Raw genomic sequence first — 12,784 nt, 5'->3', positions numbered from 1 at the left:
TCAATAACATGACCATTGTTTATGGTGCCACCTAGTCATACTGTATGTGAAGTGCATTGATGTATGTTTAGGTGTCACATTTGCACTAATTTCTCTGGCATTGTGCATAGTAGTTGAGGGTGGAGGTCAGGCTGCCCAGCTGAGTGTTCTTGGAAGAAGTTCACAAAAGAAAAGTCTTTCTCTATAAATAGGACTGATGAATGCTTCAACAAATTAATCTGTTTTCCACTCTTACATGGAAACAAAAAGCTTTTAGTATGCTTAATTTCCGATTTGGTCATAATGCCAATCAGTCAACTCTAATTACAACTAGTGTTGGAAGTCTGTCAAGAATCAGGTCTTGTAATTTGAAAAGGATACTTGACCAAATTAATTAAACATTGAACTTGCTCATGCATTATTACTGACTTTTGCTTAGTCTTTTTACTCGTGTAGCACTAAAAATACTGCTTAAAACTAAGTTTCATATATCTTTTTGGGCTCAGAGATGCTTTTCTTGGGAACCAAGTTTAATATACTACCACTCTTTATTTCTTTAAAGCTCTGTAATTGCCAGTATTTTTCAATGCCCTTAATCTAGTGTCTGTGCATGCTATACACACATACATATGCACATGTATGTGTACAGTCAAAACTCCTAGGGCTTGCTCCTCTTCTATAAATTTGCTGAATTTGCATGTGTCTCAGAGATGAAAACCACTTCCTTTTCCTTTTGTTAATGTCAGTCTTCTGTAATAACTCTTCTACAGCATGAAACAAAGTATTTAGCGTTAACCTCCAGGCTTATAGTTAATGTGTCTCTTCCTGAGATTGTTTGTTTAAAAAGGAATTGAAAAGGTTATTGTATATGCTAACTCCATTACAGGAGACACGGTAGTAATATATTCATAACAGTCTGTTGATTGATTTCTTTTTCCAAGTTGTTGATGCTAATATTGCCTTAATGTGAAGGGTCAAAGGAAGAACAAGATGTTGAAAGTACATGAGCAGCATGTATGAATTTGAGGATGTACTACCTAAACTTATTAAAAAATTCTAGAACAGGAAAAAACCAACCCCCAACCTTCACTGTAAGTTATTTGATGTTTTGGCATACACTTCCAAACTGATGCTAAATTAGTGGTATAGTTGAACATCTGGTTCACCTAGATGTGTCACATGCTACTTGAAGAAATCTTGGCAGTTCATTTAAGCAGAGGAAACTCCTTGCTGACTCTAAACAATGGGTAATTTCTTAATGAAGTTCATAAACTGAACTAGGAGATTACATCTTGCCATTGTAACAACTATCCTGATACGAATCCCTGCAAACAAGAGGAGTATCATGTAATTTCTCTGCCTGGTGTTTATCAAGTAGCTTCTTCCAGTATTAGAGGTCAATCTTGGGTTTCTATATTACTGTTTCACAACTGAGTTCTTAAATTGGGCCATATTCTTATTCAATTTATCAGGGAAATGCGTATAGCACTGGTTTCTTGAGACCAGGGAAGGACAGAAAGGAAATGGTAGTATTAGTTCACTAAAGTTAGTTTTGCCAAGTGTTTTTGGGTTTCTTTTTGTCAAACTCCTTGTCTTTTTGACTAAGACACTGAATTTGGACAGGAGATAATTTTTTGTTTAATTGTTTACTTTAAACTTACTTGAAAAGGCCACAGAGCTGTGTATATTGGAGTTCACGTCCCCTTTGGAAAGCAAGGCCGTCGACGGCATAGACATCGTGGGCACAGGCATCACAGAAGAAAAAAAGAAAAAGAAACTGACAGAGAGGATGGCCGAGAATCTCCATCATATGGTAAGAAATCTGTTGTGCCAGTTCCTTGTGTCTCTTGAAAATAAACTTGTAGTAGTTACTCTGTGCTTAAACTTTGTTTTGTGCTGTTTCTTTTATTCTCACTGTAATTAATGTCTTTCTACATACAATCAGGCAAGGATTTTGTGGTTGTGTTTTATCTAAATCATAAGCTGTTGGACTTCATCCAGCTGTCTGCATGGATGTTCAGCAGCCTGCACTGAAGAGGTTATACTAGAGCTTTGCAGTACTTGCCTGTAGCATAAAAATCTGTGTTATTTAAATTAGACACTTTTTTTTCACATTGTGTAGCCTTCTGTTACTCTTCCTCTGTCACTCAGGGTTTTTGAAAGTATGAATATAGCTGTGAAGCATCATTTGCCATGGTAATTTGATCAATGATCTATTAAAATATTTACTTCAGCCTTCTTGCTGTCTGGTAGTAAAAGAATTGTATTGCCTCCTAAGTTTAGTTTTGGATTAGACACTGCTGCCCCAGCCAACCCCTTATCCTCAAGAGATGATGACTTTGCCATAACATTCTCTGAAATGAAATTATTTGGCAGTACTCTTAGCAGTTTTTCTTCAAGATCTCAAACCCATTTTTATTCCTAGGCTGTAGTGAATGGGAAAGATATGGTGCAATGTTCCACTTCAAGTGTGGACACCATGCTGTTCACTGTCACCTTTCTATGGCTAGAACTGTGTTCTACATGGGGCCAGTTCCCTGAAACAAAGGAGTTTTCAAATGCGAGTGCTTTGACAAGTCTCCTCTTACCATTCTCCTACAGTTTTTAGTTTCATCCATTGTCAAAACTTCCCCTCCCAAATACAAATCATCATAATTTGATTTTATGTTTGTAGACCCTTGCTGTACAGGTTCTGAAGCAGCAAGTAATATTAAATAGAAATACACTTATCTCTTCTGGTTACTTCTCTATCCTCGGTACATAGGATATGGCAGGATTCTTGGGGTATGTTGGTTTTGGGACAGAAACAATCTGCTGTAGGTCTTCATTGATAATGAATGTTGTTTGTATTCAAGAGCTCGTTTCAGAATTATGTTATTGGATGATGATGTATGCCAGAACAACAATGAAAAGCAAAATTCAATTCTGAATGAAGTTTATTAGGAACTCAGATCTTATGTCTAAATCTAAAAGGCGATCTTCTTTCTGTAGTGAAGTGTACAGTTCTATGTTCAGATCTAGCAGCTGTGAGAGTGGTGTTTCAGTGAACGAAGTAAAATTTTTAAAGTTGAGATTCATCTGGATTTTCTGTGTCTGACTTTCCTTGAGATAACATTGCGATTATGACATTATTGAACCCTTGTAATTTGAAAGCTCTCCCTTGAGTTGAAACAAGATCTGTGTATAGGTATTAGAAATATCTCTAAAACCATGTGGTTTTATTGTTGGTTTTTTTTCAAAGTTTTGCTCATAGCAGTGAAGTCCACTACTTAAATTTGATCAATAAAGATAGTTAAATTTTGTTACAGGTTATTACTGAGCCTGTTCCACTAGGCATTACACTATGAGAAGTTAAAATATTTCATCAGCATTTTAGCTGTGTAGTTTCTACTTTCCTGTGCTAATTTATGTACAGTGCTCCAACCAGGCAATGAGAAAGTTAATAGTTTTTTCCATCCTATGTAAGTAGCAACAGGCTGTTGAAAAATCTGCTGCTCTAACAATACGGGTGCCTGCGTACCCACTATGTGGAGGGGAAAAAAAAAAAAGCCAGCTATTTAGTATCTTGAACTATTACTCGGGCAACCAATCTATAAGTCAGGCTATTTGTTTCTGTCAACCTGTGGTGTCGTCCGTCCCGCCCCCCCCCCCCTAATTAGTGTCTGTGTCATGATGGTATCATTTATTTTGTTCTCAAAGTGAAAACAAGTTTTCTAGCACTTTGGTATATTAATTTTTGCTTTTTTACCAATTTTGCTGTTGATGTTTATTTTCATATTGTTAATCCATAGAAGAGCTGAAAATACTTAATTGTATTATGTAAAGGTAATGTTTTGTTTTGGAAACAACAAAAAATTTTAAAAGGGCCTCCTTTTAAAGAAATGTCCATGTTTCCTTTCTTCCTATTCCCTCTTGAAGAGGATATTGCACTGCATATTTCTGAGAGCAGGAGACTTAACTCTTACGTGGTGTTTCTTGCATACTAGAAGTATGAATTCTTTTAATTGTTCAGTTTCTCCTTTTCTTCAAGACACGCCATCCCAACGAGTGCAGTTTATTTTGGGTACTGAAGATGATGATGAACACATTCCCCATGATCTCTTCACTGAAATGGATGAACTTTGCTTCAGGGATGGAGAAGAATACGAATGGAAAGAAACAGCTAGGTATGCTAAAAATAGATTGTTTCAAGGTATATCTTCTAGTGATTTTATTTCAAAGAACTGCAAACCAGGTCTAGATTAGAATTTTCATGAACTGTAGGAGTTCACTCAGTTCACACTCAGCAAATAGAAACTTGTTCTTACTGTCCAACTCTGAAAGAATCAGTCTGGTTTCTCAGGAGACCCTCAGTCTTAACTGGTGCTGTGTTGACTTTCCTAAAACTTATCATGCCAAGCATTGTGAAAGGTACAACTGTGTTTAGTTATAAATACAGGTGTTCAGCCATGGAACACAGTATTTGCAATCTCAGAAATCTCTTTGCTCTATTATTGCTGATATTAGTGTCGAAAATTGGGTATTACATATGTTCTTCTCAGGTAGTATTTGATTAATTTTTTGCAAATTGCGTGCATGAACATCACGGGATGCCACAATTATTTTTGGCCAATATTGGTTAAGTCGCTTCCTTCTACATATGCGTTGTAATAAATGCTTCTGCATTCAGTACTTCCAATTAACTTATTGCATGCTAGCTTTTGCAGAAGTTCAATCTACATGATGCCTGTGAGTCAGAATCAAGGTCAATTTATAGTCACACATATTAGTATTACCTAGCTCTTAAATGTCTGACTTAGCACCCTAGGAGACTTGAACATGGTATACGGTGTGTTTCAGACAGCTTTCTAATCCTAAAATACTGGTGAAACCAAGATATGCAACTCAAGTAACATGGCACAAACCCACACTTGTTCACAAGAACTCGTGAGTAGACAGGTATTGTTCAAACCAAAAGAAACAAAATGGGCGAAAACTAAAACAGTTGAGTGTGGTTAAAAGGCCTGATAAAAATGTTGTGACTGTCAGTCAGTTGGGTTGTCTGAGAAAATGAAAGCTAGTATGAGCTGATAGGATTTCCTGTTCTGTGTCATACAGAACCCACAGGGAAGAATGGGATTGCTTGCTAAATTGTCTGTCTTCCAGGAAAAATAAAAATATGTGGATGTGTATGCATTTCAGGTGGCTGAAATTTGAAGAGGATGTTGAAGATGGTGGTGATCGATGGAGCAAGCCTTATGTAGCAACTCTGTCTCTGCACAGTCTCTTTGAACTGCGAAGCTGTATACTTAATGGGACCGTCATGTTGGACATGAGAGCAAACACACTAGATGAGATAGCAGGTTGCAGCAAAACTTTTTTTTTTAAATATTTTATTCCTAAATTTTAGTCTATAACTTAAGATGTTTTTGATGGTGTCTTTTTGTGTTCTTGAAAATACTATACTGAAGAAGCAGGTGTGTGCATGCTTATTGCAGTTTCTTCATCTGGTTGTAAAGAGCTGGTCCTACAAACTTCACTTAGAAGGAGCTACACTGGATGAGTAGGACCTCCTTTATTACATATTTTAGGATGAGGCCCAGAATTTGCCTTTATGTTCTAATCCCTGAATGTGTTCTCTGTCTTTGTTTCTACAGATGAAATGTAAATATCTCCCAGAACATTTTAGGACTTGTTTGTGCACTTTAGTACCATAATTATTAATCATAACTTGGCTGATGTTAACTTGATGCCATTAGTGCAGTTGATTGTTGCACATCTGGTATTTTTTTCACCTTTATAAGAGGTGAGCAGAAATAAATTTTGTACATGTTGTTTGACCTACTATGTTGATTGTCCTCACTAATCACATGGTCATTTTGGATACTATAAAATCAGCTTTGAAGACTTTTTCATATATATATATATATATATATATGCACATACACGCCCCTGCTTAGCCTGAATGCCTTTGAACTAGTTTTACATAACTTTCCTGGTATCTCTTGCTACAGGTACCACACAGTGGAATGCCTTCTCAGGAATCATGCTAGGCTTAGGACTGACCAACACATATGTGAAGGACAAGGTGTTTTGGCATTAAAAACTTGGGCAGTGCTTGAAATGTTTTCTCGTTTTGTTTTAAAATCTTTGAAAATCACTCAGGAAATTGGTATTACCTTCCTGTTTCCCTGACTTACTGAGCAAAAGAGTGTTCAATACATGGTTTGTAAAAGTAAAGTTTTGGTTAATTTTTTTTTAATAATTGAATTTAGCAATAATCTTAGTACATAAGAAAAATAATTATTGCTTAATTCTGTGTAAACAGCACTGTTTTAATGGCAGGTATTTTAGTTGAAACTAGGATGTCTTAAGAGATTGCATGAATTTGTTTCAAGTTAATTTTAGGTGCCATTAGGAAGCATGTAGGATAACAATCCTTGACATACAACTGTATTGTCTTGTTTCCATGAGCTGGGAATACCTAGTAGGTATTCTTGGTTCTCACTCAACACAGGAGGGAGAGGGTGGCAGGTTTCCTTTTGAGAAGCTATAACAAAAGGCTGTGTGTTGCCAGTAATCCCAGAAGGAAGCTGCACTGTACTGACAGAGACTTTGCTGCATATAATTTTGTTTGTAAGGTATTCTAAGCCATAACCTTTTTTTTTTCATTGTGAAAAGTTCTGTATAATTGCAGTTTACCAAGACAGTTAGGTTCTTGATACATCAGTTAAGACTGGCAAAATATACTTTAAAAGCTGTCACATAAGTTTGCGTTGATTTGTGCAGCTTTTTTTTTTTTTTTTTTTAATTAATTAAAAAGGCAGCTAAGAAATCACAGCAGATACTTTCCAAGATGTGCAGGCTTTCTTTCCTGGTTTGAGCATACTGATGAGATGCCCTTTTCAAACTTGATGTTGTTTGACAGCTGATTAGTTAGTTTTAGGTGATGTAACTAGCTTTTGTTTTACACTTCCTTTTCTAAAGCATGTGAATCGCATGAAGTTCCATAGAGGAACTTAGGGCATCTGAAGGTGACAGAGGAGTTATTATAGAATGAGATGAATTCCTTAACTTTCCATTTTATATAGTCATACGCTTTCAAATAGGGAACACCAGGTTAAGGCTGTCATAAGTCTATTCTCTATTGTGTTTCTGTCTTTGTGTGTTCACTTCTAGTGGAGCGTTGTTGAATACATAGATGCCTTTTTTTTTTGAAAGGGAGTTGCCATTGAAAACTGAAGTAAATGACAATAAATCATAAAATATGAAGTAACTTATTAATAGCATAATTTTAAAAAATAAGTACTGTCTTTTGGATCCGCTTGTTGTGCTTTCCTTATTCTCACATTTGTTTGTTTAGTGACATCTTTGAAAATTTCCTGTGGATTCTTGAAGATGACTTTGCTAAAGAAAAGACTTTACTTTTTAAAATAGTTTTAATTTTTTTCTTATTGTTTGGTGCAACCACAATGCTTGAGTGTGGTGAAGGAGAGATTCGATAGCCATATATATAATTTTCTTTTTTGTTGTTCTTATTATGTAGATATGGTTTTGGACAACATGATTGCCTCTGGCCAGCTGGATGAATCCATAAGAGAGAATGTGAGAGAGGCTCTTCTAAAAAGGCACCATCATCAGAATGAGAAAAAATTCAGCAATCGAATTCCCCTGGTTCGGTCTTTTGCAGATATAGGCAAGAAACATTCTGACCCTCACTTGCTTGAACGAAATGGTGAGATAAGTTGTAGCATCCAGTTTGTTCTAACCTGTTTAAATAATGTTCTCACTGGGAGATGAAGGAAAATTCAGCTGATAATAGCAGATAAGTGTTTCCTTCTCGATAAGCAAAGAACTAATGATAACAGTGTGTGTGATGTGTAGCTGTGGATGATGGTTCCGTATATTTTTGAATTTACTCAAACATTGTACTCCTGCTTGTATACATAGCATGCATTATTGTTTTGAAGTATAGAAATAGACCTACATTGGTCCTAAAGCTTTTTAGGCTATGCTTGAATAAAACGTGTAATGTTTGAGGAATTTCAGCATCGTGGCATAGCTTTATATGTTTGTCAGATGGATCCTACTTGATTATTCAGTCTTTATACTAGAGATTTACTTTGTGGTCATGTCATGAGTTCAGTGGTGCTGACAATTACTATGTTTTAATCCAGTGTTGTTATGTTAATATGGATAGAAGTTCACTATGCTAATGGTGAAGAAATTACTTTTAGCTAGGACGCTCTTTATTTTTACCTTGTTTTGTAGAGAAGGATCTAATGGGGGAAAAAAACCCCAAACTCAAGAAAGGTATTTGCATTGTTTTTATAGGCTGTACCACATCTTTTCTTGAACCAATTCCTGAAAATATTCTGGAATATTAATACAATAACTCTAGACATCCACTTCCAAAGTCCAAATAGCAATATATACTGCAGAGCTGCATACATTTATTCTTTTATTTCTTATGGCCTCTATTTCCGTCTCTGTTCTTTATGTTTTCTTTTGCCTTGCATTAACTAAGACACATATAATTTCAACTATATTTTTTTGTCTAGTGAAAACTTGGTACTGATTTCATGAATCATTCCTTGAAGTGAAGTTCCTTTGCTGTCTTGAAAGATGCCTCATTGCTTAGAATGTGCTCCACTTAGTTAAGCGCTTGTTGGGAGCTCTCAGTTCGATACATACTTGGAATATGCTCCAGCAAATGTCCAACCTTGCTGATACTTTTTGTTAGCTAGTGAATATATGATGCATGCTTAAATATGTCCCTGATAGTTTCAGAATTATTTTTTTACTAGAATGAAAATACAACTAATTTACATAAGAGCATAATTTCTAACTTCTGACTTTTCTGTTTTGTTGAGCAAACATGAAAATTTCACATATAAACTTGGTTTTACCCATCCTTGAACATGTGTATTCCCAGTTGTAATTCTGAGAATTTTTTATTTGAGGTCTCTTGCTTGTCAGTTACTTTTCGTATATATATATATCACTTCCACTTCCCAGTGCATTTCATTCTTAATACTATTCCTACAATAGAATATGGGATATATGCTGAAATAAGAAACCAGTATAACATGATGAACTCTTTGCCAGTGTATACTGATTTAGTTTTTCTTTATAATCCTGTGGTTACCCTCTAATAAACTGGTAAACCAAACACGCATATGTACATAATACTTTTTAGGCTCCTTTTTACACCTGTGTGTGTTCAGACACCTCATGTTGGTGATTCATCAGAGATATACTGACAGAAGTCTAATTATTGTAGTGATTAATATAGACAACCAGTTTTCTTTATTGGTCCTCTTGTCTTTACTGCACTGCAGTTTTAATAGTTGATCTTTGAGGCTTTCATTCTTAATTTAAATGAAGTTTGTATCTGTAGGATCCACTCTTCCATTGTTGGGGGGGCGGGCAAACGTACGTGAACTTTACCTAGGCATGCTTTCTGCGCTTCCTTCTGTAAATTATTCTAGGATTGTTCAACATGTTGGTCTCTGTAGTGCCCAGTATAAATGTGAGTCTCTAAATGTGTCTAGTTTTCTGTTTCCTTGCTTGATGGCATGGTACTTGAAAACAGCACGTGTTTGATTTCAGAGATTGTAGGAGAAGTAATTGGTACTCGTCTCAAGGAGACTGCCATCCCAGGAAAAGCGTTTGTAGTAAATGGAGTGAATGGTATTGCTAAACCTTCTAACGGAAGTACTGATGCCAGGATAGACAGTCTCTCTTCCTGCTTAAGGAAGAACTGAAATCTATTACAAACTTAAATCTGAGAGAACCATGACAAGACTTTGTTTGCTTTCTCTGAAATTAGTGGGATATTGAAACTGGATAGGGCAAGAAAAGTAGCAATGGATTTTGGAGAATGTGTTTGGTTTTAGGCAAATGGGGATATTGGGTAAGTCACAGCAAGACGAAATGGAGAAGGGACTATGTGTCTCATCCTCCTGCCCACTTCAAAAGTATATATGGAGACTACAGATGGCTAGGAAACTTCTTATTAAAACAAGACTTTTATTGGAAGACAGTTGCATCTAACATGATTAGATATGTTCGATCATGTTCACTTTGAAATATTTTGATTTTAAAAATTAACAATTCTTTGTATATAATGGATGCAGTTAACTGTGAAGTCTTGTAATGTTTTGGCTACTAATGTTTTTTTTACTATGTTTTTTGGATGGCATTAAAGGTAGCTGCTGTGCAACTTGGGATAAGAAATTCTAGGAAAATTTTAAGAGTCAGTTTCAAGAGATTCAATTTTTTTTGTTACATTAACAAATCATACTGACTTTTAAGATAATACCTTCTCCCACATATCTTTGGCGTTCTAATTAGTACTCATCAGTAATTTCTGATTTTTCTAATGTCTGAAATCAGATTTGCTCTTATCTCTTGTCTTACTTGCATGAGTATGACAGTTCTGGCCCGTAAAGCTTGCAATTTACTATGTAAATTGTTAATGCATATTTGTGTCTGTGGGTTTTTGAGTAATATCCCTGTTGTAAGCCTCATGGTGTTTCATTTGTTTTATCTCAGGGGAAGGCCTTTCAGCCTCCCACCACTCTTTGCGAACAGGTCTCTCCGCCTCAAATATTTCCCTGAGAGGAGAAAACCGTTTGTCAGTTCTTCTCAATTACCTTCTTCCTTCTTCAAGAGCTGGAACGCCGGCAACCTCAAGGTGTACAACCCCTGTAACTACCCCTCAAAACACACCACCTTCCAGTCCTACCTGCAGCCACCCGCCAACCACAAGTGCCCAGCCAAGTCCACTTCAGGGCAAGGAATTGCTGGTGTCACCTGCCAGTGATGATATTCCTTCAGTAATAATCCACCCACCTGAGGAGGACTTAGAAGTCCAGGAAAGCCAGGAAAAGAAGACAGAGGAAAATATTGACAAAACACCAGGCAACTATTGAAATTTAAGCTGTCCATGTGCAATGCTCTCTGCATCTGGATCACTTGCATTGCGATGTTTTTGGCACATAACTTGGGCACAAAGGAATATGTTAGCTCTGCCTGCATGTTTTATGTCTTCTCAGTTGTGACTGTGTTCTTGTTCGGCATTTTTAACTTTTTAGCTTTTAACTAAAGCCAGCAAAAAAATTCTTTAACCTTCATTTGTGTAAATAAAAAGGAATATGGTTTTAAAATATAATATATAAGCAAAATGTCAAAAATGGTGGCCTTTTCCTTTCACTCACCTACAGTCCATGTTGGGTTTTGATTTGTTGTTTTTGTCAGTGATCGAGTTAGTATTTTAAGACAGTGTTTGATATCTTGAGATAGCTACAGCTGAAGTTGTAGCGAAGTATTAGAGATGCATACAAAAAGAATTAGGAAGGATGCAATTGTCAGTAGTGTTCATAGTTTAGTTGTATCATGAAGTCTTTAAGCAGTTTTATTTTTGCCTTTGTGCTTTTGAAAAACTAGGGCAATTAAAACCAGTAGTAGTTTATGACGGAACTGGCAGGTTCAGTTCACCTACAACTGTTTCCAGATAGCTATCCATTAGTGCACTGCTTCAGCATCAGACACTTGGTAACTGTTTCGTTGCGTTTGATATGCAAAATAGGATAAGGTAGTTAAGAGTTTATGATTGTAGGTTAGAGCTCAGCAATATATTAAGTTGTTGTCTTGCAAAGCTATTGTTCTTCACATGTAAAAAGGTATGTAGATATATAGAGAAGTTGAAAGGCTGGAAAGTTCTGATGGCTTCGTTAATCGTTTTTAGTAAATGTTTCATAACTCGTGCATTCTGCATACATACTGTTATACTTGCTTTACTTTTGCAAAATTATCACCTATTTAGAGACTTCGGGATTCTTCTAGATAGCTTATGTCTTTAAGGGGATCACATTTCTTTTTAGCCTTCAGGCTCCTCCTGCCTTTTTTTTTTTTTTCTCCTTTCCCTCCTTCCCAGAAACTTACCTTACCAAAATCTAGCATCTAGCTTATAGATTTGACTGCTTTACACCTACGTGTATTGGGGGGAGGAGAAGCTGATTTCACTCAATTCTTTCATCAGTGAGGCTTTTCTTGGTTGTCCTTCCTCACTTGTTTTAATAAGTAAGAGCACACTGTTACATAGAGCAGTGAAAATATGCTGCCAGAAAAGGCTCTGGTTATCTGTCTTCGCACATTTTGCAGCTAAGTCACTGAAAAGGAAAGAGCAAACTATGTTGTAGGCTGTTATCTTGAGTTGAAGTAGGGGTCCCATCCTTACTTAAATTCAGAAAAGCAAACAGGAAATTATTTCTCTGACTTCCTTGTGGGAAATTAAGACAATTCACATGAAGATCATTCTCTTTCATGGATGATCTTTCAAAGGTAATGAAGAACCAGAAGTAAAATAGCAGCTGTAATTGGTTTTCCAGTTTTCATTTTTCTACTCATCTGACAGGAATGACAGCATGCCAGACCCAAGGTCTTTAGAACCCAAGAGAAGGCAAATAAATGAAGATCAAGTACTCGATGCTATTATTATCACTAATAAAGCTTTCCACCAGAATCTCCAAGTCATGTTCAGATTGCTTTTGTGCCTCAAGGGGATGTTTCTCATAAAGGAAAAATCTGAAAGGGATGATTTCCCACTTAATCTATAAATAAAAGTCTTCCCAGAGAAAGATGAACAGCAATAATGATGGTAGACATTTTTGTTTCCTGGGTGCGCCGCCACTTCCCCCCCTCCCCTCCCCGCCACTTTTTTTTTAATTCAAGAAATTATCTGACCACAGAAAGACACATTTTCCTTAGAGATGTCTTTGAAGACATTCTCAGACTACAACTTCAGGGCTGCAACTGGACT

The 12,784-nt window shown here is 36.3% G+C and overlaps 1 protein-coding gene across 14 annotated transcripts in view; it reads left to right on the top strand.

Annotated features, from left to right (window-relative positions):
* The window catches only part of SLC4A7 (solute carrier family 4 member 7), a 96,483-nt gene that overhangs the window by 45,189 nt on the left and 38,510 nt on the right, over positions 1 to 12,784 (top strand). For 9 of the 14 annotated variants that reach the window (XM_075052816.1, XM_075052783.1, XM_075052730.1 and 6 more), the window contains exons 3-7: positions 1,649 to 1,792; positions 4,010 to 4,145; positions 5,161 to 5,321; positions 7,505 to 7,693; positions 10,516 to 10,884. In XM_075052816.1, coding sequence (XP_074908917.1) covers positions 1,649 to 1,792; positions 4,010 to 4,145; positions 5,161 to 5,321; positions 7,505 to 7,693; positions 10,516 to 10,884 — 999 coding nt within the window. Of the gene's footprint in view, positions 1 to 1,648; positions 1,793 to 4,009; positions 4,146 to 5,160; positions 5,322 to 5,972; positions 6,047 to 7,504; positions 7,694 to 10,515; positions 10,885 to 12,784 lie in introns of those variants that run through there. The other 5 variants (XM_075052808.1, XM_075052746.1, XM_075052833.1 and 2 more) reach the window with 3 other exon arrangements.

Source organism: Buteo buteo, chromosome 2 (genome assembly GCF_964188355.1).
Source record: "Buteo buteo chromosome 2, bButBut1.hap1.1, whole genome shotgun sequence".
NCBI classification, from domain to species: Eukaryota; Metazoa; Chordata; class Aves; order Accipitriformes; family Accipitridae; genus Buteo; species Buteo buteo.
Note: the sequence above shows the minus strand (reverse complement) of the source record. Positions and strands in the feature narration are given on the sequence as shown.